General features: G+C 38.0%; 1 protein-coding gene across 6 annotated transcripts in view; it reads left to right on the top strand.

Annotated features, from left to right (window-relative positions):
* The window catches only part of AHCYL2 (adenosylhomocysteinase like 2), a 147140-nt gene that overhangs the window by 77275 nt on the left and 41979 nt on the right, over positions 1–27886 (top strand). For 2 of the 6 annotated variants that reach the window (XM_036759885.1, XM_036759886.1), the window contains exon 2: positions 16529–16657. The exons of the other annotated variants lie outside the window; for them this stretch is intronic. In XM_036759885.1, coding sequence (XP_036615780.1) covers positions 16529–16657 — 129 coding nt within the window. The remainder of the gene's footprint in view (positions 1–16528; positions 16658–27886) is intronic. 6 annotated transcript variants of the gene reach the window in all.

Genomic DNA, 27886 nt, shown 5'->3' with positions numbered 1-27886 from the left:
CAAATCTAGAAGGGCAAAACTTTATTTGAAGAGAGTCTAGGTAGCCTTCCGTAAAGTTAATGGGGAATAAGATCTTCCCCACCCATCAATAAGCCTCATGTGGAGCCCATTAAGGGAAACTTTCGCTTGTAGGAAGGCTTGCATACCTTTTGTTAATAAGCTAATTAGGCACTGAGTCAGGTTGTGATGCCTTCTGGCTGTGAGCCTATTAGCTGAAAGAGTATATATTGTGAGAGGTGAGCTTTTGCTTTAGGGGCTTGCTTATGAGAAAGATGTTTTGATTCCCTGGTTGAGGGGCCATGTGTTCAGAGCTCCCTGACTCCTCAGAGGATTCAGTGGTGGATATAAAGCTTTGATTCAGGAAGTAGAGCCCTGTCTGTTGCTCTTTATTTCTCTTATCCGTATTTTTTCTGTTTAATTAAAGAAGGTCGTTGACCCCAAGTTGCTTTTCTAGCAAAGCAGATAAAAGAACCTTCACTAGCAGCCATCCTGGGTGTGCCAATGTGGTTGCCGTTACACCTTCCTATCAGGCTCCTAGGACAACTTTCATGTACTTTTCCTTTTTGCTCCATGCCATATTGGTGGTGCAGTCATGGTCCTAAAACCATGAGTTTTTAAAGAACCACCTTATTCAAATCCCTAACCCTAGTTCCTAATGTTTGCCTTGGGGCCTACAGTAGTGGTATTTTAGAAATTTTTAAAGTTCTCTTTGGGATTAATATAAATTAACTCCTTAGCTGTTTGCTTTGGAAAGCTTGACATTCTGGCCAGTTTAATCATCTTTTCTTACTTTAATATTTCAAGGATTTCATCTTTGTGATTTTCCCTCTACCAATGTAGATCAAAATATAATCATCATTTAATAGGTGGTTTAATGAGCTCCTCTCACCAAAAATAATTGATCACCTGATGATAAACCTCTAAGGACATAAGTATATGAGTTACCTAATGAGTTAGTATTAGTAGTCAGGACCTAGAACCCAGGTCTCCTGATTATAAAAGTCCCGTGTGTCATCCACTACACTACCTTCAAAAGAAAAGATCTGAATGAAGGTGGTGGTGGTGTTGTGCTACCAAATTAGGGTCTAATTATACTTACTGAGGTTTCTTTTATTTAAAAAAAAATTTAAGTTTTTCAAGTAATAGTTTTTTAAAAAATTAAGTCACCCGTTACCACCCTGTTCCCACTATTTTTTGTAATCCAGAAAAAAAAAGAATCATTCAATATATAGCTACATAGTGCAGCAAAATAAATGCTGACATTAGCTATGCCCAAAAATATGTCTCTTTTTGTATTTTAAGTTCATCTCTTTTTCAGAAGATGAGTGGCACATTTCTTATGGACTTATGGTTTATTATTATGTTGATCAGAGTTCTAAAGTCTTTCAAGACTTTCTCTGTAATGTTATCATTATATAATCATTTTCCTAGTTCTGCTCATCTTGTTCATAAAGGTCTTTCCAGACCTTTCTCTTTCATCATTTCTTATGGCACAATGATATTCTGTTACATTCATATACTATAATTGTTTAACCATTCCCCAGTCTACTTTTACCTCAAGCTCTCAACAATTATGTTAGTGTTACCCCTAAAATTTAACTTCTTAATAGTAAAGCACCATTCCCCAAAAGATATGACCAGGCAGTTTTCAGAAGAAAAAAATGCAAAATAAAACAGTAATCACTACTTCCAAGAGAAATGCACATTAAAGCAATTACGAGATTTCACCTCACACCGATCTGGTTGGCAAAGTTGAAAAAAGGATGAAAATGGGTAGATGTTGGAGTATCGCATTCAAAGTAAAAACAACAAGAGAACTTAGGGCAAAGAGAAGTGCTAGCTCCAAACCCAGAGCAGTAGAGAAAGTGGCTGTGGCATGGCTCTGTGTGTGTGAAGATAAGCTAACTAATGCATTGTTGTGTAGAACTGGGAATTGATGCATTCCAAGAACTTGGAAATACACTAAAAATCATTAAACTATCCAATCATTAAACTATCTAGGAATACCATTACTTGGCATCTACTCCATGGAAGTTCAAGATAGAGGAAAATTTCCCATACATGCAAAAATATTTAGAGCAGCATTTTTGTAATAATAAAGAATGTGGATGTCCATCAATTAGGGAATGGCTGAACAAATTGTGGTATATTAATATAATGGAATATTATTATGCTATAAGAAATGATAAATATGAATAATTCAGGGAAACTTGGAAGACTGATAGCAGAACTGATTCTGAGTCAGGTAAACAGAACCAGGGCTGCATAGTGCATAGTGACCATGATAATGTAAGAGAAAACAACAGTGAAAGATTTCAGAACTCTGATAGTGATCAAATATGACTTCAGACAACTTGTAGCCAAGCATGCCTTTGTTAGAAAGGTGGTGGACTGTGGGAGCAGGATATGGTATACATTTCCAACACAACCAATATGTTTTATTTTGCTTGATTGTGCTATCTGTTACCATGTATGGTTCTATTGGAACCAATTTACCCCCAGGCCTTTGGTTGTCGTTTACTTTGAAACAATATAAACATTATTTCCCATACAGAAAATGCTGTGGCATCATGTCCCCTCTAAACTCTCATCCCCAACTCCACTTCTTTATAGATTAAGTCAGAGTTTAGTTTCTGGATTCCTTTGGTGGAACCATAGCCCCATCTAGTGTCTACTCTGTCCTTTAACATTTGGGTTTATTTGACTTCTGAAGTTGTTCCCACTCCTGCCATCTAAATCTAAAGACTTATTCTGTGTTTTCATCTGAGGCTTTTAAATTTATTTTTTTTTTCTGGGAGAGTCCAGGATGGCTCACATTAAAAAGAGAGAGAAAAAGATTTTACACATTTGTGGTGAACTTATTCAGTTTGCATAGGCTTCTCTGCCAGGCTTTTGGGGTTTCATTTTTCTCTACTGCTCTGGGTTTGGAGCTAGCATTTCTCTTTGCCCTAAGTTCTCTTGTTGTTTTTACTTTGAATGCCTGAAAATATGCGTGTGGACTTTTGCCTTATGATACCTCCTTACTTTTTAAGAGCTAGCTTTGTAAGTAGGCAGTGACCCTTTTTTACACTTATGCCATCCTTTATTGAGAATTAAAGTTGTTTGGTCTCTGCATAATATCACTTAAGGGCAAAGTTTAAGATTTCCTAAGACAATTTCCACCTTTTAAATAATAACAAGTGTTGTAATGCTGTAGTAGTAGAACACTGGTCTCAAAACAACAAAAATGGGTCCTACCCGGGGGCAGTGGAGAGGCACCTCATGGATGTAAGCAAAAATAAGGAAGTTGGAAGAACTGGAGTAAAGGATGTCAATTAGGAAAATATTATTGAAAAAGAAAATGAGCTGATAACATGGTGAAAGTGGGGATAACAGACAGTGCAAATGTTTGCCTGGTATTCTTATGATAGGAGAAAACAAAGAAGTTCCCCAACATGTTGGGTGAACTCTCTATAGACGTTTATGGCAGGACTTGAACAAGAGTGGCCCAAGATAGGGATAAATGGTTTAAATCATCCTTAGAGTTATATTCTCATTGATAAGATCACAGAGCCATTTGAATACCTGAGTGTGCTATAGTAGAGATGAATAGTTGGTATGTTCTTTGGCTCCAGGAGCCTTTTGTGTTTTTTTTGAGGCAATCAGGATTAAGTGACTCAGCCAGGATGACACAGCTAGTAAGCGTCTGAGGCTGGATTTGAATTCAGATCTGGTACTCTATCTACTGCGCCACCTAGCGGCCTTTTATGTTCTTAAACAGTTGATGAAATTAAAACCTATGTGGTTTCTTAGTTATTATGAACTCTTCAAGTGTTGTTTATGGTTATCTCTTTTAAAATTCATTAACAAACATATCCTTCTTTGAATCTACCTGCTCTTTGTTCTAAATTGTTTTCCTTAGATTATTGGCTAGAGATTTAGGGAGGGAAACCTAAGCATGATTGACATTTTGTAGTGAAGAATATAGTTGCAGTTAGAAAAAGTTTGAAGACAGTTCCTTCTGTCTTCTCTGTGGGTGGTACTGGAAGCAAGTCTTGACTCCTGTTAATACTTCACTGTCAACATTGCTTGAGGAAAATGAGCTCAACTCTATTCGACCTCCCACATCACTGACATAGCTGGCAAAGATATTCACTTTATCACCTTTACACTTTTACCTTGGAGAAAAGGGAGCCTAGAAGGCTGATTTTGGAATTTCACAGGCAATCTTGTAATAATGACAATGGTAAGAAACTTCTTTCTGGGCAAATGTGTTCTGGAACCATCAAGAGCATATGCATACAACAACATTTCCTATTTACTTTCCCCACAAGGACCTCAAAGCGCCTCATAGACATTAAGTCATTCATTAGCACGACTTCCTGTAAACTATTAACTGCCAAAGAATGACGACGTGGAATAATAACAGTAAGGAAACTCAGGTCCTTTTTTAAAAACATGAAATTTGATTTCATTTTAAGTTTGAAATTCTCTCCCTTTCACTCCCCCTTCCCCCCCCCCCCCCCCCCCGCATTGAGAAAGCAAGGAGAACAAAACCCAGTATAGACATGTGTAGTCAAGGAAAACCAATTTCTGAAGTAGCCATGTCCAAAAGAAAAATAGGCCTCATTCTGTGCTTTGAGGTTACTACCTCTGTCTGGAGATGGGGGGCATGTCTTATTTGTGAGTCCTGTGGAATCATAGCTGGTCATTGTGTTGATCAGTTATTAAGTCTTTCAGAGTTCTTTGCCATTACTATATTTTATTATTATATAAATTGTTCTGGTTCTGCTCACTTCATCTTGTATTAATTCATATAAGTCTTCTCAAGTTTTTCTGAAACTATCCTCGTCATCATTTCTTGCAGCTCAATAATTTCCCATCACTTTTATATACCAGAACTTGTTCAGCCATTTCCCAATTGATGGATACCTTCTCTCAGTTTCCAATCCCTTGTGACCATGAAAAGATCTGTGCTCTCTCTCTCTCTCTCTCTCTCTCTCTCTCTCTCTCCCCCTTTCTGTGTGTGTGCGTGCGTGCGTGCGTGTGTGTGTGTGTGTGTGTGTATGTGTGTATATATATTTGAACATATAGTTGCTTTTCCTTTTTCTTTGGTCTCTTTGGGTATAAACCTAATACTGGCATTTTTGGGCCAAAGGACATGTACAGTTTAATAGTTTTTTACGCATTTCTCCAAATTGCTTTCCAGAAGAATTGGACCAATTCACAGTTACTTTTATAATGCAGTGTGCCTATTTTTCTATGGCTCCTGTAGCATTTGTCATTTTCCTTTTTTTGGTCAACTTTGCCAATCTGATGGGTATGAGGTGGTACCTCAGAGTTGCACTTATCTAATTATTAATGATTTGTGGTTTTTTGTTTTGGAGGGGGGAAGGCAAGGCAGTTGAGGTTAAGTGACTTACCCAATGTCACACAGCTAGTAAATGTTGTGTCTGAGGTCGGATTTGAACTTAGGTCCTCCTGACTCCAGGGCTGGCGCTCTACTCACTGTGCCACCTAGCTGCCCCCTAATTATTAGTGATTTGGAGTGTTTTTTTTTTGATATGACTAGTGATAACTTTGATTTTTTTTCCTCTGAAAACTGATTGTTGACATCCTTAGACCATTTATCAATTGGGGAATGACTCTTATGAATGTGAATCAGTTTTCTATATATCTTAGAAATGAGAACTTTATCAGAGAAACTTGCTGAAAAGATTCTTTCCCTTCCCCCCCATTTTTAAGTCCTTTTAAAACAACCAATTATTGTGATAACCATTGCTTGTTAGTAGAAAAATTATTATTAGAGCTATAGCATGGACTGTAGGGAGATCCATATTCTAGTCCTAGCTCTTCTGTTGATTTCTTTGGTGATCCTTTAAAGTAATTTTGTTTCTGTAAAAAGGGAAAAAATCTCTATGTACTTTATATGGGAGCAATCAGAGTCCCTTGGAAGTAAGGTGATTAAAAAGCTGCGAGTCATAATAATACTAATTATTAAGCATAAAAATAATAAAGATAAATCTTGTTTGAAGAAAACTGTACAGAATATGATTGTACTGCTGCTTGAATGAGTCCTTGCATACCCGATGAGTCACATTGCTCCCTGTTGTCTTACATGTCTAGACCGATGCTAGCATTCCAATTTCTTTCTTTCCCTTCTTCATTTCTACAGTCAGAACCCTAATCTGTGCCTTAACCATCTCAACTCTACTGCGTACGTAATCACTCTTCATTCATTCAACAAATATTCGTTGAGTGACTGCTTTCTTTTACTTTAGTCTTCTAGTCCTTTTCTTCTGCAGAGTGACCTGTGTACAGTAGCAAAAATCTACTGTAAATGGTGTTTTGTTCACTTCATTTTTTAGACTTGTTATTTTTTATCTTGTTTCAGAACCTTCTGTGGCTCGTAGTTACACCTCTGGTAGCAAATCTAATCTAGTTACAGCCTCTTAAAAGCCCCTTTTACTTGTACCCTCACTACCTTTGCTGCTTTTCCCTCCCGCCTTACATCTGCCTTTTGGAACCCTCAGGCTTCCTTCAGAGCTCAGCTTGGGGGCCACCTCAATCAGGAAGCATTTATTAAGCCTCTACTGGGTACAGACATTATGCAGAAAAGCTACAGTCAAAGAGCTTACATAGATACAAGGTAATTTTTGTGGGGGAGGGCAGATCAGCTGGAAGATAGAATTTGAGGTGCGTCTTAAAGGATAGTAGGGATCCTAAGAGGCAAATATAAAGAAATCATTCCAAGCATGGGAGATAGCCAATGAAAAAAGCATGGAGATGAGCTATAACATACACATGGAAAATGATCCAAATCACTAATAACTAGAAAAATATAAATTAAAGCAATATTAAGCTTCCATGGAATACTTGGATTTGCAAAGATGACAAGAAAGGAAAATGATAGCTGGTCAGATTTTAGGAAAATAGGCATAATAACACTGTTGGTGGAGCTGTGAATTGGTCCAGGGTAAAGGGCCTCAATTTTCTCAGTGAAGAATGAGGATGACTCTCAGATGAGAGTGTGGGAAAACAATTTGAAACTATGACAAAAAGTCACTAAACTGTGCATACTTTTAGACCCAGTGATATTACTACTTGGCCTGCATCTCAGAGAGAAAAAGAAAAAGGAAAAGGACCTATATGTATATATTTGTAACAGAAAAAAAAAGCCAACCCTAGAAACTCAGAAACTTTGAGGAATGACTAAATAAATTATGGTGTATGAATATAATGGAATATAAAAGAGAGACAGTTTGAGGGAAAAAAGCTTGGAAGTTCTGCATGGACTTCTGAATAGTGAAATGAATAGAACCAGAACAATTTATACAATAACATTAATAGGAAAAAAATTTTGAAAAATTTGAGAACTCTGATCAGTGCAATGACAACCACAGTTCCAGAGGACCAAGGATTAAATAGGCAGCCACTCACCTGCTGAAAGAGAAGTGATTAACTCAAGATTCAGAATGAGACATACATGATGAATTCAGGGATTTGATTTCCTTGACTGTATTTATTACTAGGATTCTTTTTATTTTTGTTCAATCAAGGGAGGAGGAAAGAAGAAAATGCTTGTTAATTTTTTTTTAAAGGCATGGAGATGTGAAATGTAATGCTGCCATGTATGAGGGACAGTAAAAACTAGGTTGTGGGGAACTTGAACGAGAGTGCTGCCTGAACATCTCTTCTCTTATCTTATCTGTGTCACCTGACTTCCACTACCTTTTAATCTTCTTCTACCCTAACTAGTGCAAAGATTATTTTCCTTGGAAATAAAAAAAGAAACACAATTTGAGTTGAGTAGTGGAAGTTTCTTTCCATTATCCGTCTATTGTTATCATCTTATCCATTCTGGAGAGTAGTAGATCTAGTCCTTTGATCCTTCTGTTTGTTTTCCAACATGGGGGAAGGGGGCAGAATGGGGAAGGGGTGTGTGTGTTGGTACACATACACTCTGTTCTGTGCTGGAGCTACCTCTTACCTGCTTATTGATTATGGAAATCAGCAAACACTACAAATCAGGTCTTGATTTATTGTTTCATTGGTTATCTAGTCTCAAAAAGTGATGAATAATATGTTGATAATGCTGATTAAACTTAAAAATGTGTTGTGCCCTGGCTTTATGATTCTTGACTATTTTTATCAGGACTCATGCTACTTTTTTATATCAGCTATCTATGGATGTCTCGAAAAAAATCCGAATTTGATCATGAGTTTTTGCATCCTTTTTGGTCTTTTTAAGCAGCTCTTCTTATTCTTCCTTATTAGAATAACTTCTGCTCATATCTGCATAACTACAATTACATAAAGTCCAATTTATGCACATTAATAATGATTGGAATAGAATTTGAAGTGATATTAATAATTTTATGTTCATTTAGGGTTTTTTCCCCATGAAATTGCTTAATTCATAATTTTAAAATGTAAAAAACTGAAACATTCATTATCCCCCTTATTATGTGTCCCAGGGCATGGTTAGCCATTTTCGCAACTGTATATTTTGATGCATTGATAAATGATACAAATGTGCAAAACACCGTTAGGTACTGTGAGAGGCACAAAGAGGTATGATAATAACTCACACTTATAGTGATTTCCTTCCAGCGGTCCTTTTGAGGAAGGTTTTGCAATATTATTACCCCCATTTTACAGATAACACTCTGAGAAGTTAAATTGCTTGCACATTGTCACACAGATACTAGGTATTCCATTCAAAGTCTCCTAGTTCCAAGTCCAAGACTCTTTCCTTAAGTAGGCTGTCTCTGACAGGCCCAGCCCTCAAGAATCTTACCATACATTAGGAAGAACTATGGACTATTTTATTTTATTTCCCTACCATTCATTTTCTTTGCCATTTTGAAATAGGAAAGCTTTGGAAGGGGATTCATTCTTTAGGTAAGGGTTTGCATCTAACAACAACAGCAACCACCACGCTGTTTGCTTTAGTTTCTCTATCTGTAAAATGAGTTAGAAAAGGAAATGGCAAACCACTCTAGTATCTTTACCAAGAAAACCTCAAATGGGGTCATGAAGAGTCAGATACGACTGAAACAACTGAACAACAGCAACAAATAATTATGTAGCACTAACTTGCATTTTATATGTATAAAAATACATTTAATCCTCACAACAACCTGGTAAAGTAGGTAGGTATTGTTATGCTCATTTTATAGTAAAGAAACTGAGGTTGCTACTTGCTTAATAATGAAAGAATAATTGAATTTCATTCTATTTGATATGTAGCAAATGATAATGTATCATTCTATTTGATCCAATTGTATCCATATTGGTCCAATTTGATCCATATTGTATACAAATGGTATGTATCATTCTGTTTTATATGTAGCAAATGACATGTATCCCCATTTTGTTTTGATCATTTGGATTGTAATCCTGTCCTAAAATCTGGCAACAATTTTTAAATTTTTAACAATGATTAAAAAGCCAACCACAAAACTGTTCATATCAGCCTTAGAACAGGATGCTTTGTATTAGTACTTTTTGTTTCCTCTCGTACTGGCATAACACCAATAACAGTATCTGATGTAATTTGAAATTTTATCAAATTATCCATTTAATGCCAACAGCTTTATCTGCAGCTCTGATGTCTGCTCTGTTACAAGGTTGATAATTTGCTTCAAGTAGGAAATTGTTTGATACAACTTTCTTTAAACAGATTGCTGTTAGGTGTTAATAAACAATTTGATATTTTCTTTGTTTACAGACATATTAATGACTTGCTTCCTGAATCCTTCTAGATTTAGAAGGTGGAGTAGATAGCACTTCATTTCCTTAAAAAAACAAACAACAGATAACAGGTAATTTCCCAAGCCATTTGAGGTCTCATCAGTCCCCTGTAAATTTTCAGAAAAAGTTCATTAGACCTTCTAGGTTAATTACATCAGAGCCAGTTTTCCTGAGAGCATTCATTTTAATGAAATCAGCCCTAACTATTTGAATCTTAGCTATAACTTCTATGTCTTTGTCGATACTTATGAAGTCTAGTTCTTCCTTTCTGGCAATATGACATGATGTATAACCATGAACCTATGGGCTCAGTTTACTTCTTATAGCTTTGGTGTGGTTTAGTCATATGGTAATCTGATGACTCCGGAGTCCCATCTCTTTTATTTGAAATAATGGCTCTTCTAAATTCAAAGCCAAGAGCTAGAATAAAATTCTTTGAGCATGAAGAGATGGTTGACTTGGGGGAAAAAAATCTTTGTATCAAATATCTCTAAAAGGCTGATATCAGACAACTGATAGCAATATATAAGACCAGAAGTCATTCTCTAATAGAAAAGTAGTCAAAGGTTATGAATAAATGGTTCTCAAAAAAGAATTAAAAACTATTAATGAGCATATGAAAGAATGTTCCAAATTGCTAATAGTAAGAGGAATATATGTCAAAGCAACACTAAGGTTTTACTTCACACTCAGCAAATTGGCAAGAATGACAAAAGATGGGAATAGGCAATGTTGGCTGCAGTGTGAAAATTAAATGTCCATACTGTGAGGCAGAGATTCCATTGCTAGTGTATGTGTCAAGGAGGTCAATGACAAAAAGAAGGGTCCCATTTACCCCAGAATATTTCTGTAGCATACAAAATGCTGGAAACCAAGTGAATGTCCCATTGATTGGGGAATGGTTAAATTGTGATACATGAATGTAATGAAACTGAGATACACAGGAAGAAAATAAGATCATAATTTTAAAGTTATAAACAACCTTAGAGGCTATCAAATCCATTTTACAGAAGAAGAAAGTGAGGCTCAAAAAGGTTGTGCAGGTTTTGGAGTCACAAAAGTATATGAGGCAGGATTTGAACTCTGGTCTTGACTCCAAGCTCAGCATTCTATGCACTGAACCACCACATGAAGATGTATGTGAACTGATACAAAGTAAAGTAAGCTGAACCAAGAATAAACAATGGCTACAGACAACGTAAATAGAAGCTACAACAAAGCAATGGAGCCAAAAGCTGTGAAATTGTAATGTAATGTAAAGAAAAGGAGGTATGAGAAAGAAGAAAGGTAGGGGATTATTGTTGTGGGGTGCTGTATGTGTCAGGCTTCATTTTTTAGTTTTTAAAAAATGGAGCAGCTAGAGGTATGATGGATGGAGTATTGGCCTGTATTTAAGAGTTCAATTTCAACCTCAGTAGTACACATGTATAACCTCTATCAAATTGCTTGCCTTCTCGGGTGAGAGGGGAGTAGGGAGGAAGGGAGAGAATTTGGAACTCAAAATTTGAAGAAAAAAAAAGAATGTTAAAATTGTTTTTATATGTAATTGGGGAAAAATAAATATTCAATATTAGAAAAGAAAAAAGAAAGAATGTAGTACTTTGAGTTACAGGACCTGAGTTCACATTATGGCTTTGCTACTTTTACTACTTGTATGACTTTAGAAAAGTCACCTAACCTCACTGGGCCTCAGTTTTCTTTCTTTTTTTTTTTAGGTTTAGAATGACTCATTAATGTTTTTTCTATTTTTTTAATTAAGATTTTTTATTTTTAGTTTACAACACTCAGTTCCACATGTTTTTGAGTTCTTCCTCTCCCTTCTTCCCCCCCCCCCCGCCCCCGAAAGCATGGAATCCAATATATGTTCTACATATACCTTTGCATTAAACTTATTTACATAATAGTCAAGTTGTAAAGAAGAATTATCACCAATGGAATGAATCATGAGAAAGAAGAAACAAAACCAAAAAAAAGAGAGCAAATAGGTTGCCTCACTCTGCATTCCAACTTCATAGTTCTTTCTCTGGATGTAGACAGCTCTTTCCATCATGAGTCCTTGGAGTTGTCTTTGAACCTTGTATTGCTGAGAAAGCCAAGTCTGTTGAAGTTAGTCATCACAGAATCAATATATCTGTGTTTGTGTACAATGTTCTCCTGGTTCTGCTCTTCTCACTCATCATTATATCATATAGGTCTTTCCAGGTTATTATGAAGTCCGTATCTTCCCCATTTCTTACAGAATAATAGTATTCCATTACATTCATATACTACAACTTGTTCAGCCATTCCCCAATTGATGGGCATCTCCTTGATTTCCAATTCTTTACTACCACAATAAGAGCTGCTATAAATATTTTTGTATATATGGGTCCCTTTCCCACTTGTGTGATCTCTTTGGGATACAGCCCTAGAATTGGTATTGCTGGGTCAAAGGGTATGCACATTTTTATAGCCCTTTGGGCATAGTTCCAAATTGCACTCCAGAATGGCTAGATCAGTTCACAACTCCACCAACAAAGTAACAGTGTTCCAATTTTCCCACATCCTCTTCAGCATTTATTATTTTCCTGTTTTGTCATGTTAGCCAATCTGACAGGAGAGATGTTTTGATTTGCAGTTCTCTAATCAATAGTGATTTAGCATTTTTTCATATGCCTATAGATATTTGGACTACGTGACCTAAGATCTTCACCAATGCAAGCTCTCTTAGCCTACTAATTTTAGGTAATTTTAACATTTCTCTGTCACAATTCAACATTCACCAGAAAGATAAACAAGAAGAAAATTACAGACTTGAACAAAAAGTTGGAAAAACTGAATTTGTTAGACCTATGGAGGTTTTTGAATGGCAGTCTGAGAATATATTATATTTACAGTCAGTCCTCAACGTTTTGGCTTTTAATTTTCGGGACTTCAAGCATTGGCATGACTTTATTAGTAACTTCATTTTCACCTTTGAATTAGCAGCTATGCACATTATCAGTAGTGCACAGTAGAGAAAAAATGAGAGGTGCAATGTGTGCAATTTTGTGGAGCAACTGGTCTTTTTTACCCTCCCTTTATTAAGAGGTCCAGTGCATTTGTTGTACATTTTTGTTGTTTGCCTTTAAAACTCAAGTTTAGTGTTATAATTATGCCCCCAAAACATGGTGTTATTCCCTTGGGTTCTAAGCACAAGCATGTAGTCAGTGATGCAGAATTAATGCTTTGTCATAAAGAATTGTATGCAGAAGTGCATATTATCAGAATTAATGTTTTGTTATAAAGAATTGCTTGCAGAAAAGTATATTTTCAATAGTCTCTAGTGAAAAATTATAGTTTTTGGTGGTTGTGGGAACCTAGCCCCCTATTTCTCATAGGTTCAACATATCAACATTTGCGTTTTTGTCTTTTTCACCATTTTCTAGGAATATTACCCCTGAGAAAGTTGAGGAATGGCTATATATGTTAAAGTGTGTATACATGCATACATATGTATATTCCTTAGGTCCCCAGGAGACATGTACAATTTGATCATTCTAGGGAACCCAAAACTTATAAACAAATGCAGAAAAGCAGAAATCTTCAACAATCCATCACAGATCGTAACATACTACAAGTTATAATCAGTAAAGGAGATATGAACAAAAGATGTGGACCTTAATGGAATATAAAATACCAAATCATAAATATTAAGTGAGTTGAAGACCAAATTGTAAAACCAGCAAAAATTGAAGAGAATGGTGCTGCAACATTATTCTAACATTTATGAGACGGATCTAAAGCAACACTTAGAGAAAAATATGATCTTTGAACACTTGTATTAACAAAAGAGGGCTAAAAAATAATATTTTTTTATAATTTGAAAATCAATAAGATAATACCAAAGTAAAAAAATAGTTTCAAAATTTAAAGGCAGTTGAAACAGAATTTAAAAATTTTAAAACTTAACAAAATTGATTAATTAATTTGATCCAAAAGAGAGAGCAAAAACAAATTAGCAAAATTGAAAATGAAGTGTGCCTATCTAGTATACCACAAGCCCTCCAACAAAAAATAGTGAATTTGGTTGATGTGAGGTTGTTTCGATTTGCATTTCTCTTCTTCTTAGTAATTTTGAGCATTCGTTCATATGGTTGTTAATAATCTGTTCTTCTCTTGGAAAACATTGGTTTATATCTTTTTGACCACTTCTCTACAGGCTTTTGGTGTTGTATATTTCTGTTGTCTATATATCTTGGATAGCAGGCTCTTATTAAAGGCATTTAATACAGAGTTTTTTTTTCCCAGTTGACTACTTCCCTTCATATCATACTTGCATTAATTTAGTTTATTTGAAAGCTTTTCAATTTTATGAAATACAAAATATCTATTTTATCTTTTGTTAATAGCCCCTAACCCTTATTTGGTTAAGAGTTTAACTACTGGTTCTATCTGTGGAAGCTGTATTATTCACTGGTCTTCTAAATTTTTTTTTTTACACTATATGATCCTTGATGTTCAGGTTGCATAAACATTTTGAATTTATTGTGTTGGTCTAAAACTGACTTCTGTCAGTCTGCTTCTTAGTAATTCTTGTCACAAAGAGAGTCCTCTCTTAGCTAATTTATATCTTTTGATTGAGTTCAATTATTTCTGATCCTTTCTTGACTAATCTGTTCCATTGATCTACTCTTAGGGTGTTTTTAAATTTATTTTTTATTTTTAGTTTACAAAACTCAGTTCCATAAGTTTTTGAGTTCCAAATTTTCTTTCCCTCCCTCACCTTCCCCCTTTCCCCCCAAGACTTCTGGTTTGAAATTAGTACTCAATGTTTTGTTTTTTAAACAATTATAGCTGTGTAGTATAATTTGAGAACTGAAAGTGCTGTTCTTCCTATTAAGCCTAGATTGGAAGTTCATTGGCTGCTTCTCATGCCCTTGAGCGCACTACTGATTGGCACAGAAACTTTGACCTGATGTTTTCAAACTGGGTCAGTTTGGCCCTCTTAAGCAGGCTGGCGGTGTTCTAGGCTTTGGTCAGGGGTGTGTGTGGGGGAGTTTGGAGCAGCGGGTTGTTACCATATTGGTGATTGTATTTAGCCCTGAGGTAGCTAAGAACTTCTAAACTCAAATGTTCCAACAGCCCTAGCCTCCCCAGTAGCCAGGATTGTGGACATATCCAGTCTTCCTTCTCTTTTTCATTGAGTGTGCCATACCATCTCTGGATCCGTGTTTGTCCTTTGTCCCACCCCTGGGTGTTCTACCCTCCCACCCCGTCCCCCCTTTCCCTAGAAGCTCTCATTCTTTTTCTTGGAACAGGATGTTGTCCACGAAGACTTTCTGTATGAAGGTTGTCTCTTACCTTCTTCTTCCCATAGATTAAACCCATCATGAGCCCCATCTTTCATTTCAGTAATATACTCTTAGTGGGGATCGTCTTCAGTGAAACTCACCCTTCCCCTCAGTTGGGTTAAGACCTTCCCCTTTCATCCTCCTAGTTCAGAATCCCCACTTCTGCCTCCTCTACATTCTTTTTGCTGATTGGCTTTAGTTTGTTGTTCAGTCATGTCTGACTATTCATGATTCCATTTTGGGGTTTTCTCAGCAAAGATACTAGAATGACTTGCCATTTTTTTCTCCAGCTTTTTTTTCAAATGAAGAACTGAAGCAAGTACGTTATTTGTCCAGGGTCATGCAGTGTCTGACACAGAATTTGAGCTCAGGAAGATTAGTCTTCCTGATTCCAGGCCTGGCACTCTATCCACTGCATCACCCTAGCTTCCCTGAAAGGCTATATTAGTCACCATCTTGACTAAAGTCACCACATGACTAAAGTGGAAATATGTTTAATATGATTGTACATGTATAGCCTATATCTGATTGTATACCATCTTGGGGAGGGGAGGGAGAAAAAAATTTGGGGAACTCAAAATCTTGTAAAAGTAAACATTGAAAAGTATCTTTATATGTAGTTGGAAAAATTAAAATACTTTTAAGTGGGGGGAAAAGATACAAGCCCACAGGTCATTCCCTGCTGGGAGTGTCAAAGTTGATTGGAAGAGCGATGTAGAGTAATCACTTTACGGATTTGTATTCTTGGCTTTAAAGGTTTGCATTCTCAGAGTTAATAAGAATTTTCCCATATGAAGTTCTCTCTTTTTTTGTCCTGTGGATTCAGCTGTAATTGCTGTATATATGGTATATAATTCCTTGAGGAGAAGGGAGCGAAAGTTAGTGGGGATTGGGGAAAGCATGTGGTCCTCCATCCTCTTGGTTCTCTGACATGTAAATCCCAGAGATACATTCATTTAAGGAAATCTAGAAGGGGGTAGGGTGGGGGAGAGCATGATGGAAATTATTTGTGTGGAGATCAAAGGAGTCAGTCAATATTGTCATCAACCTGTATTACAGGTCACTTGACTTGAAAAAGGAAATTGTTTATTTCAGGAAACAGATCACATACAGAGGCATAGCATATAGATAGAAGTGATAGTGAACTTAAAGTGTCTCGACATTTTATAATGATAATGATAGTATTTAATAATAATATCATATAATGCTTTATGATTTGCAAAGTGTTTTATAGATTTATATATGTTATCTTGTTTGAGACAAGAATTCTCAGATAAGGAAATTGAAGTTGAGACATAAAGTGATTTGCCCAGGTCAGGGTGATACAGCTAGTTTGAACTTAGGTCTTTCTGATTCCGAGTAGAACAGCATCTACTGCGCCACCTAACTGCTTATAACTGTTTATGCTCTCTACCTCTACCTAAAGCAGAACAACTTATAGTTTCTTGGCCAGCCTTAATAATAATTTTATCTTTCGAAAGCTGGAAAAACCAATGAAAGGAACTTCTTTCCTGGACCTGATTCTTGCCAACAAGGAGGTTGCTGGGGTGGAAGTGAAGGGAACCTTGGAGAGAAGTGACCGCTCCATCTTAGAATTTGTGACAGAGAAGGTGAGGAACACCAAGCATAATCTGAAGTGCAACTTAAATTTGGGGAGAGCAGATTTCAGAGGCTTCTCATAGGATCCCATTATATCAGTAAGGCAATAATAATGTAGATGATGATTGTCAAAATGCCTATGTGGTTCCATATTGCAAAGTATATAAGGCTCTCCACACAGAAGGTAGAAGAAGTAAACCATTTATTCAGACACCAGAGAACCATATCTCATAAGCCATTTATCCAATCTGTCAGAGCAATAAGACATTCAATACACCATATCACAGCCTGGAGCCCCACCATCCCAAATCCTCTCCCACCCCCTACTGGGGTCTTCCCCAAAACAAACTCACAGTACAGCTAAGTCAGTCAGTTCACTTCTAACAATCACAAGGATGGCCATTAGCAGACATAACTGCTCTCTGTCTCTCCCTCCCTCCCTCTCCCTCTGCCTTTCCCTCCCCCTCTCCCTTTCCCTTCCCCTTCCTTTCTCCCCCCTCCCCTTCATTTCCTATGACATAACTTCCTTTTCCTGTCAGGAAGCTTCTCCCACCACATGTGACTTAGGCTTCCTGTGACACAAGCAGATCACATGGCCTCTTAATGGGTGGGAAGGATCTTCAAATCTAAATTGCTACTACAACCATATTCTAAAATTATACAGAGAAAGTTAGCCCAAGAGGGATAGAAATCTCTTGAATTAAATACTAAACACACAAAAAGAAACAATTCTGATGAGGGCAACAGGTATTGTCTAAAGAAACCAATGTGGATATACAGAAAACTCAACAACTAATTGTTATTTTTTTAAAACATGTAGCGGATGGAAACCAGGGCAGGTAAGAAGATGAATATGAAAGTATAGTACAGTTCGGTAAGAATATTTCAAGAATTTTAAAGGTCAGGATGAGAAAATGAGAAAAGCTGGAAAATATGGGTTTGCCCTGGCAGTCACCGGAAAGTGCAGGTTACAAAACACTGGTGGAACATCTATGTGGAGAGGTTTAGTAGGCAGTTGGTGATTCAGCACTGGAGCACAAGAATATAGGAAGGATATATAGATTTGGGAATCTTCTGCATTAAGATAATTGAAATCATGGGAGCTGATTAAATGATTAAGAGAGGTAGGGAAGAAGGCCTGGGACAGAGCCTCACTGCTAGGGTGAGACATGGATAATGATCCAGCTTAAGGAAATTGAAAAGGAGTAGCCAGATGGGTAGGATTAGAACCAGGAGAAAGCCCTGTCAAGTAGCCAACATTTATTAAACACTTACTTTGTGCTAGGCACCGTGCTAGAATACAAATATGACTCTTTCCTCAAGAGATTACATTTGACTATACATGTTCACAGATAGTAAATAAAGAATCTGTAGAAAATATAGATCCTTGCTGGAGGTCACTAACAACTGGGTGAATCAGATAAAGGCCATTGAAGGAGGTTGTACTTGAGCTGAGCCTTGAAGGGAGTCAGGGGTTCTAGGAGGTGGAGGTGAGGGAAGAGACAGCCTTGCAAAAGTATAGAGGCAAAAGAGACTAGCACATACTGGAAATAGCAAGCAGGCTGTTCTTGCTGAAGCTGAGTGTTGGCAATGGAGTGTTGTATAATCAGCCTGAAAAGGGCTTTAAATGCCTGAGAGGGAAGTTTACATTTTATTCTAAAGGCAATAGGAGGGTACTAAGGCTTCCAGAGCAGGAGAGTGACATGGTTAGAGCTATACTTAAGAATATCAATTTGGCAATTTGTGGAAAATGGATTGGAGAAAAGAGAAATTGAATTTAGAGAGGCTTGAAGAAGTTTTTACAGTAGCACAGGAGAAAGGTGGTAAAAGATTTAGTGTAGTTGTGTTGTGAGGAGAGAAAAAGGGACAGTGCTAGAGATGTGGAGGGTAGAATCATTGATTTTGCAATTGATTATCTGTGGGGGTAGAGTAAGAGTGAACAGTTGAGGAGATGTTGAGTTTGAGGTAGTGATGCAGGCACTTGGAGATATGGGCCTGGAGTTTAGGAGAGAGATGGGTAGTTATCAGGGAATCTGGTAGGAAGAGAGCTACTATAGAGCAGAGTCACAAAAACCCATGAAGGAGAGTATATTCAAGAAGAGGGCAACTAAAGAGAAGGTCAGGAGAGATGAGGCCTGCAGAGTTAGTGATTAAGATGAATAAACTTAACAAGAACGGTTTTAGTCAAATGGTCTTGTCAAAAATCAGCTTTGAAGGGATTGAAAAGTGATTGGGAGGTGAGGTGGATGGAGGTTATGAGTGTAGACTGGCATTTGATTATGAAAGGAGGGAGAGAGATAGATCTGTCTTGAGGGAAGAGCAGGTTCAAATGAAACATTTTTAAAGGACTTGGGAAACTTAGTAAACTTCAGAAAAGGAGCCAGTGGGTTAGGAGAAGCTGAATATGAGAGAGGGACAGACACTGAAGGGGATGTGATTAAAGACCCTGAATTGTGGGGTTGTTTGTTCTTAGCTACGAACAAACCTACCTTTTGTCAGAGACTTGCGGCAAAGAAGGAATAAACAACAATGATGTGTATGAGGTTTTTGAGATGTATGTAATATAGGGGTAAAAGAGGAATTTGAAAGGATTGGCTTCTATTGGCCCAGTAAAGTAGGTGCCAGATCCCAGAGATGGGAGAAATTAGAGGGCAGGAAAGTAGTATTCCCAGTAGAGAAAAAGAAGGGCAAAACTAAAGGAGCAGCCAGAGATGAGGAAAAACAAGGCGTATGAAGAATAAAATGGTTTGGGTGGAGCATGGTAAGCTATAAAACAAGAGTGAGAAGGGAAAGCCAACAGAGTAGCAGGAAGAAGTAGAGATGAGCTCTACTCTACAGCTCTTCCACAGAAACCTAGAAGAAGTACCAGAACAACTCCTGATTGGGAATTCCAAGAAAAAAAATCATAGCCATTCCTATTTCCAGCCTTACAGGCAGACAGGCAGAGAGCTCTGTGGACACTGGGGCTAGGACTTGGCCGTATCTGTGCTGCACACAGAGCATTCCAAACTGCAGAAACAGAAAGAAGACAGGTCAAGAGGACCCAGACCCATACAAGGGTCTTAGTGCAGTTCCAGGAACCCAAGTTAAATGGCAGATCTGTGATTTACTACCCAGATTCAGGGCTGACTGAGGAGATCTGCATCTAAGGGTAACTTTTCAGGGTTAGGTGAGGTATGTCAGTTCTAACCTGCAGCCTAATTTAAAACCTGTGGTAGAATAACCAAAGCAGGAACCCCAAACCAAAGTGGAGTCTGAAGTTCTGTCATTCTGCACTTGAAGAGCTGAATGAGCAGATAGCGACTGAGTCCAGCAGCAGTCTACTGGAACTACCAAAAAGGGGCAAGGCAACAGGAATGTTGTGCAGACCCAAACCTGGGTCAGGAACTTATAGAACTCAGACTAGGAGGGCTGTGATGGGACTTTGCCTTGGATCAGACCTCTTTAGGAGTACTGAAAGTTTGCAAGTCCCCAGCCTGAGTTGTCCCTGAAATTCTGGAAGAAGACAACAATAGCAAAGAGAGCAACAGAAGGACCTAGAAGGACAGAAGTTCAGCCTAGACATTCTTTCCTCTTCTCTGACATTGCAACCACCCTTGTATATCTCTTTACACCTGAACCACTGAAATTGTCTCCTGGTTGTTCTATCTACCTGAAGTCTCTCCCTACTCCAATTCATCCTCTATTTAGCTGTCAAATTGAAAGACCTAAAGCCCAGGTCTGACTATTTTCCTACCTCCCCCATTCCATCAGCTGCAGTGGCTCCCTATTGTCTCCAGGATCAAATAGAATATCTCCAGTGCTTAGCACAGTGTCTGCCATGTATTAGGTTTAACAAATCCTAGTTGACTTACTAACATTCTCCCCAGAAGTGCTCAGAGCCTGGTCCTAATATAAGGTCTGAGTTAAGGAAGTAGGCTGGAAGAATAAACAAATAAAAAAGGAATCCTACCCTAAAGAGCTATTCTGTTGAGAGGGATGCTCAAGGCAGAAACCCAAAAGAACAAAATGACTCCAAAACATCTATAAGCAAAGCTACAAAGTAAAACACAGCTTGAATACAAGTTTAGCCACCATTCCTGAAAGAAAAGAACTGTTGTTTTTTTTTGAAAATCACTGGAAATTATTTTAAAACCAAAATGAAAGCACCAGAAGGAACAATGCCAGGTTGGTTTGGGGAAATGAGTGCTATGGAAAAAAGTTTGGAAAGAGATGATTTTCCAAATTTGTAGGAGTCCAGAACTGAGACAATCAGTTACTGGAACAAGCCTGAACCAGGGTGATCAGACTGGGAATTAAAAGTACAAGATTGCATGGGAGAAATGTTAAAGAACAAAAATTGGCAACTTTGATAGTTTGGACAGGATAAGAGTCAAAGATTCACTCATTCAACAGATATTTGATGAAATGCCTGCTATGTGTACGTGCATGTCTTGCTATGGTTAGGAGCTACCAGAGCTTCTACATTAAGGCACAATCTCTTGCCTTGGGATGTTTATATAATGTCATAGAAGGTTTGTAACTCCAAGTCATCCAAGGTAATAGCTATCCCTCCTACCTCCCAATATTATCCTGTCCTCTCTGTCTCAGTACCTTTTTTTCTTTGCTTCAGCCACTCTCTGCTTATGCTAAGGGATCAGCTTTCTACCTCTCCCCCAACCATCTTCATTAGTTTGCTTCCCCAGATCCCAAGGCACTGCCCTGAACATAGGTACTTAACAAATATTTGTTGAATTTTTTTAGGGGCAAATAATACATTCACAAATGTAATACAGAAATCTATGAGAAAAGTAAAAATAACATGCTGTGTGGTGTGGGGTCGGGAAGAGGTAATTACAGACTGTGAAGGAATTAGACTTCAAGGATTAAACAGGCACTTAAAAAAACCCCACCTGGGCTTTGAGGGATTTCAATAGGTGGGGAGAATGTGTGTGTGTCAGTATTATAGCTGAGTAACCGGCTGGGCCTAGCCCTAGGCAAAGAGCTGGAGGCCCTGACCTCATGGGTCTTTGGCTGTCTTAACTAGGATGGAACTTCATGTCTACTCTATTTCAACTACTCATCAGCACAGCCACAAATTCTTTTTCATCCAGACAGAATTTTTCCACCTCTACAATCTCCAATTTGGAGTTTCCTATACGACCATAATTTTCTTAGAGCTTTTGGTACTTGCCCTTTGCCTGCATTCTGACCTCTGTTCCCACCTGCAGTATGACCCTTTTTTGTTCTCCCACTCTAGTGCCTCCTCTTTAGGTTCTTTTGCCTCCCTACTCAGCCTAGAACCCAATGGTCAGACATTCAACACTGCCCTCTAACACTCTAGAATACCTGCCTTCCCCTTAAACTGACACCATGTTAGTCCCCAGCCCCAACCTATCTGGACTTCTCATACAGATGAGGGCCCAGCAGATGAATGTATCTTGTAATGACACTTGATCTTTGTAGATTGCTTTAGTCCTAGGGAAATAGTACCCAATCCTGGGCATTGTAGAGTTCCTGGCCTCCTAAAAGCATTTCCTCTGTGATAAAGTCTTTTAGAAATAAGTGAACCAAAAATAGTGGACTATGTGACTTTCCCCCCAGGTGTCTTGTTATCAGATTCCTTTTAAAATAAGCAAGATGAAAACTTGTACTGAAGACTTGGGGAAAAGACTTATAGAGGAAATAGAGCCTCTGGAAATCATGGCACATGCTCTGCTATATGGAAATGCTATTTCTCTCTGAAACTTAGAATAACTGACAAACCCAGTGTTGAGTAACCTAGTCGCTTGAAAACAATAGTAGTCCTAATTAGGAGGCTCTGTTTCCCCAGAGCTGCGCTGCTTCCTGTGATGCCTCATTCAAAGTGGGCTGGCTGTACTTGTACAGCATTATCAGTAACTGAGAGCCGCCAGGCTGCTTGTGTCTGCATTGCTAAAGGAGCCAGCAGAGGGAGCTGTGGTATTAAAAGTCCCAACATACTTTCTAAAGCCTGCTACATTCCTGGATTTTGCCACAAAACTTCCCTCCCTCCATCTGGAACTCCCTTCCCATCTAAAGTTGACTTGAGAAATACACAAGTTTGGTGCCAGGGCCCTGATGTGAGCAGGTGTGGGCATCATTACCTCCTTCAGGACATTCTGAATTTCTTTGGTAACTGGAGCATACTTCCTAATTTCAAGAAGGCTGTGTATTTGCCACACCAACATAAAGGGAGCAGTTCTTGAGAAGTGAGAGTGCCTTGTTGATCTTGATCCTTATTGATCTTGGTATCAGCTCTTCCAGTGACGTGTCCCAAGGGGCGGGGGAGAAGTGACACCCAGGAAAAAAAGGAGGCAGTCGCCTGACAACTTGGCATTGTTTTGCGGCACAAAGTAAGCTGTGGGGGAGGTGGGTCAGAGTGTTTGGGTTGCACTGGGCAAGTTTCTTGTGGGAAGAACAGTCCCAGGGTTTGGAACTTTGCATCTGGCCCTGGATTTAAATTTAAAGCAGAAACCTTTGGCCACTGAAGCAGCCTATTTATTACTTGTCTGGCACTTATCTAATTAGCTTCATTTGAACTGGAAACCTCTGTGGGAAGGACAGGGGTGCAGTCAGAGCTGCCGTTTTGAACCTCTTGAATAGGTGTTTGGCAGTTCTTAGCAGAGATTAAGCACCCACTCTAACCCATCCCTGGCATATCCAAAACCTATTTCCATTCTTCATCAGGACTTATTTTAGCTGCTCAAGCCTACATCATGGAGAAGTGGGACGGTAATGCAGGTACTACCTCTGCTTTTGCTATGCCTGATTGGATGGTGAGTCTTTTGGCTGCTTTGCTTTTCCTTCTTGAGGAAAGATAGGGGCATCATTCCAGACAGGTGGAAATGATCACTTAGCCCCTGCCACGATGCATAGTAAACTATTTTTAATGTGTTTGAGGAAATTTAAGGTGGAGTCCATTCATTGTTCTGCTAAGTTATTGAGTTAAACTTCTTTCCTGACCGTGGGGGAGGCTCTAGGATTGTATCAACAAGTCTGTACCTGGCTGGTGGTGTTTATATTGATTTCTTTTATGGGTTATGGACATTTCTGGAACTATATTTGAATTACATTTCTGTTATTTGCTTTGCACAGAAATTCTAGGACTGAGGCTCAATTTATTCCTCACTGAGTGAAAGAAGAAATAAGTGAGAGAAAATCAGAATCTAAAAGCACCAGTGCCACCAACCCTCACCCCTTCTAAAGTATCTGGAATGATTTAAAAAAAATTCTGAAAATCATTATTGGAGAGGAAAGCTTTCCTTAAATTTTCCACTGATGGGCCTTTGTTCTCAACCTCCTTATCAATGATTATTTCTTAAAGCCAACTGGTATCCTAGGTACTGAAGTAAACCTGGAATTAACAATGTGTCTGGTAAATGTAGTTTCCTGTGGAGAAATAGGAGGTTAGCCCAAATGTACAAATTTTTCATAAGCTTGTATGGTTGAACCTAGAAAAAATCAGTTTTAGTATTCTTTTTGTTTTAAAATTTAATTTATATCCATATGTACTGTTTGGACAGCTCCACCCAAGTGGCCCCTCTCACATAGCGCATTTCTTGAAAATAGTTAAACAAAACCATCAAATAGAATGTGATTTATAGTTCATGTAATTTTTTTAAAATTGAAAGTAGATCCAAAGGACTGATCAGCCAATCAAGAAGAATTTCTTAGGCCATCATATTTACTGTGATATTTTCTATCAACAAAAATACTTCCCATCAATATACTGAAAGACTATTCATTATGCATGGTTTGTACCGTATTATGCTTGAGTTTTAGAATCCAAATACTGGGGAGGTTGTCAGTGTTTGAGTAGATTAGATAAGTGCCCCTCCCCTCCCCCCATCCACCACTTTTTTTTTTCCTTTAATGGGTCTCTATTTCCAACTTTCCTCAGTAACTACCTTCAGCTTTTATTAACATTTTGCCATAGAGAAGTAGGAGGGAGCAAGTTTTAAATTTTGGATGGAAAGACATTCTTGTTTCTAACTAATTCAGGCTTAGTTTAGCATGTTTTAGGGTAAAAATAGGCTACTCGGGAATTTTGATCCTGTATTTATTTATTTTAGTGTAAACTTTCTAGCTTGAAAAGCCAGAGGAAGTCCCTCTCTTCCTCAGGAGAGTCTACTCTGAGGAATTAACCTTGGGGTGTCTTTCAAGGGACCTTAGGGAAGGGTTAATATAAGCAGGTCAGCATTTTTCGAAACTGGATCAATAAAAGTTTTCCAGTAACTATTATTGCTATAGAAATAAGGTCCTGCTGTCTCACTTAATGAGCCCATTCACTCAAAAGTATAAGTTCTTGCTGGACTTTAACCCCATTTGCTAGTCTCCCAATTCTGTCATAAGGAAGCTCCGTCTGGGTAAAGTTATTATGACCATTGTTTGTTGGCCTTTTCTGGGGCTGAGTAGCTTTCAGAGCACTCACTGTATTCAGTGACTATTTATTTATTATAAAAGCAGTATTTTAAATTAAATTTTAAATTTTAAAGGCCTTTATTAAAGAATTATATCCTTCTTGATTCAGGAAGCAGTGTTTTAAATCTTTACACGGATTTAGCCATTATACTGCCTTCTTCACCAAAGAAACCTGATCCTAGGATGGAATTCAGTGTCAGATTTTATTAGTTATCATGAACTTTCTTACCTAGGGAGCTTTTTGAGATAACACCCAGTTGCCATTCCAGTGAAGCCTTATGGATTTTCTGCTGTGGACATTTAGAAAGGCCAACTCTTTACAGTAAAGGACAGAATAACTGAAGTGGTACTTCAGAAGGAGAATGAAGAGGTTTTAAAATGAGCTTCATGCTAAATTTCATAGTAATAACATGGTCAAGAAACTCAGCTGTTTTTTTCTTAGCTTAGTTTTTTTCATAAAACTTTGGACATAAAGTGGGAAATAGTCTTTTTCAATTCATATCTTTGCATGATAGAATGCTGACAATGTATTACTCGACAACAGTTTTAACCATCAGAGAGGAACTTCACAGATCTTCAAAGTTCTTCCTGTTGTTAATGATAATGTTTGGTAAATATAATAAGGAAGAACTGAGTTCAAATCCTGTCTCAGAATGCTGGTTGTATGACCCTGAATGACACTTAACCTCTCTCAACCTTAGTTTCTTTATCTGTAAGATGGGGATAATAATAACATCTACTGTACAGGATTGTTGAGAGGAACAAATGAGTTAAAATATATAAAGCTCTTTGCAAACCTTAAAGTGTTATATAAATGCTAGCTATCATAAACACCATTCTAGATAATGTATTTGTTCACTTCAATTTAATGTTTCCCATTTACAGTATTCTCTTTCTCATCTCCCCATCTCCAGCCCTTCAGAAAAATTCAAAGAGAGAGTTTTACGTTCTGAACTTTATGTTATTAGGTAGCAAAGAAGAAGGATTTTCAGGTTCAACTTTTACTCTCATTCTATGTGCTGACTGATGTACCAGAGATTACCCATTTGTCCCAAGTAATATAGATTCTACATAGGATGTTAAATTTATCTGCTACCACTTCTTCCCATCCAGCTAGCCACCAAGTTCCACTCTGCCTATCTATATTGGATTGCCAAGTGGTAAAGTCTTAAAGTGTCTTTTAGTCTCTAGAAGCAGACATCCCATTGGGCTCCTACAAGGGGTAGGATTTTGAACAAGAGAAAGTTTTAATGTATTTGGTGTCTTTGTTCCAGATAACATATTAGCATGGTGAAGTTTATCCTGAAGTTATTCTTTTCTCTATGGATAGAACGATGTTTCTTAGATCATAAGAACACAAATTTTGAAATTGGAAAGGTTCTGTCTTTGAGGAGTAAGGTTTTAGCATAACCCTTCCATCCATTTTGCTAAGGGTCAGAACATACAGAAGCAAAGAGGGGCCTGCTGAAAAGCCACCCTCAACAAGCAGGGACTTGGGCCACATACAATAGCAGGCAATACTCACAGTCTCTTTTTCTCAGAAGTAGGCCAGGAGGAGTTGTAGGGAGGTCGAGTCACACAATTTGGCAAGGCAGACTCTCTGCCCTCATACCCTCTTCATTAGTCACTGGAGGACTTCTGCTGGAGACCCTATGCTTTAGCATATTCTCATGGGAGGAATTTTCTTGGTCTTATCTAGGAAGTACTATTGGTGCAAGCTTGGAGAACATCAGATTAGGAATTTCCTTTGATGCGTTTGTAGTCCCCAAAGAAGCCCTAGTTCTTCTCAGTGGATGAAGTGCGTCCTCATATTCACATGGGGGATCAGCACCAAGCTTTCTTGTTTCTAAATTTAAATATTTCCTCCTCCCACCCCTGTTCTCTACAGTGCCTGGTACTTTTCCATAGGAAACTGGTTGATACTCTACAGTTTGAGTCAACTGGGAATTCTATTTTTCTCTTAGGGTAGAAATAATCTCATTCATAGGTGAGAAGTTTGTGCAAGTAAATGACTTTATAGCAGGTTGGGAAGGCAGAGTATCTGGTTAAAAAGCTGAACAGTATTTTCTGCTGGAAGCAAGTAAGAAATCTTTAAGCAATATGAGAAGCAAAACTCATCTTAACTTTATACATCCCAGGACAATATTAGCACTGTGGTTACCACTTACAGAAAAATTTACTTGGACTTACAAAACTACTACTACTACACATATATGAATCATCTATTTAGAGAGAGTAATTAAATTCATGGGAGCTGATAGGGTTACCAAGAGAAAGCATGTAGGCGGAGAAGATAATAGGGTCTGGGACCCTCTTGGAAACACTCACAGTTAGGAGGCATGATATGGATGATGATCTAGAAGAGGACTCAGGGAAAACTAAGGCAGGTAGGAAGAGAACCAAGAAAGAGTAGTGATTGCCCTATTAAATGAGAGAGACGCTATAACTTTCTACTTGGTGAATGCTAAATTTTCATTTTTATATATTACAGCTGTTTCTTATCTTTCACTCAGGAACATAGGAAAGGATTTTTGGGTTGGATGCAGCTGCCAATCTCTACCGACTACAACCAGAAAAAATTGTTCCCCTAAAATGTTTCTTAGTACTACTGTTCTGGGATCATAATTCTGGTAGGAAAAACCTAGCTTTGAGGAGACTTCCCCCAATCGATTACTCTCATTTGTTCCTTGTTCTCTGCTATCTGTGTTTGTAATCATGTGAATGTTTGAAAAACAGAAAAGAAAGATTAAGTGGGAAGTTATAGGATAACGTGGGTTTGGGAGGCAGTCTAGTATAATAGAAAGCCCTGGAGGGAACTC

Source organism: Trichosurus vulpecula, chromosome 5 (assembly GCF_011100635.1).
Source record: "Trichosurus vulpecula isolate mTriVul1 chromosome 5, mTriVul1.pri, whole genome shotgun sequence".
Lineage (NCBI taxonomy): Eukaryota > Metazoa > Chordata > Mammalia > Diprotodontia > Phalangeridae > Trichosurus > Trichosurus vulpecula.
The sequence above is the reverse complement of the archived record's forward strand: the minus strand, read 5'-3'. Positions and strand labels throughout refer to the sequence as shown.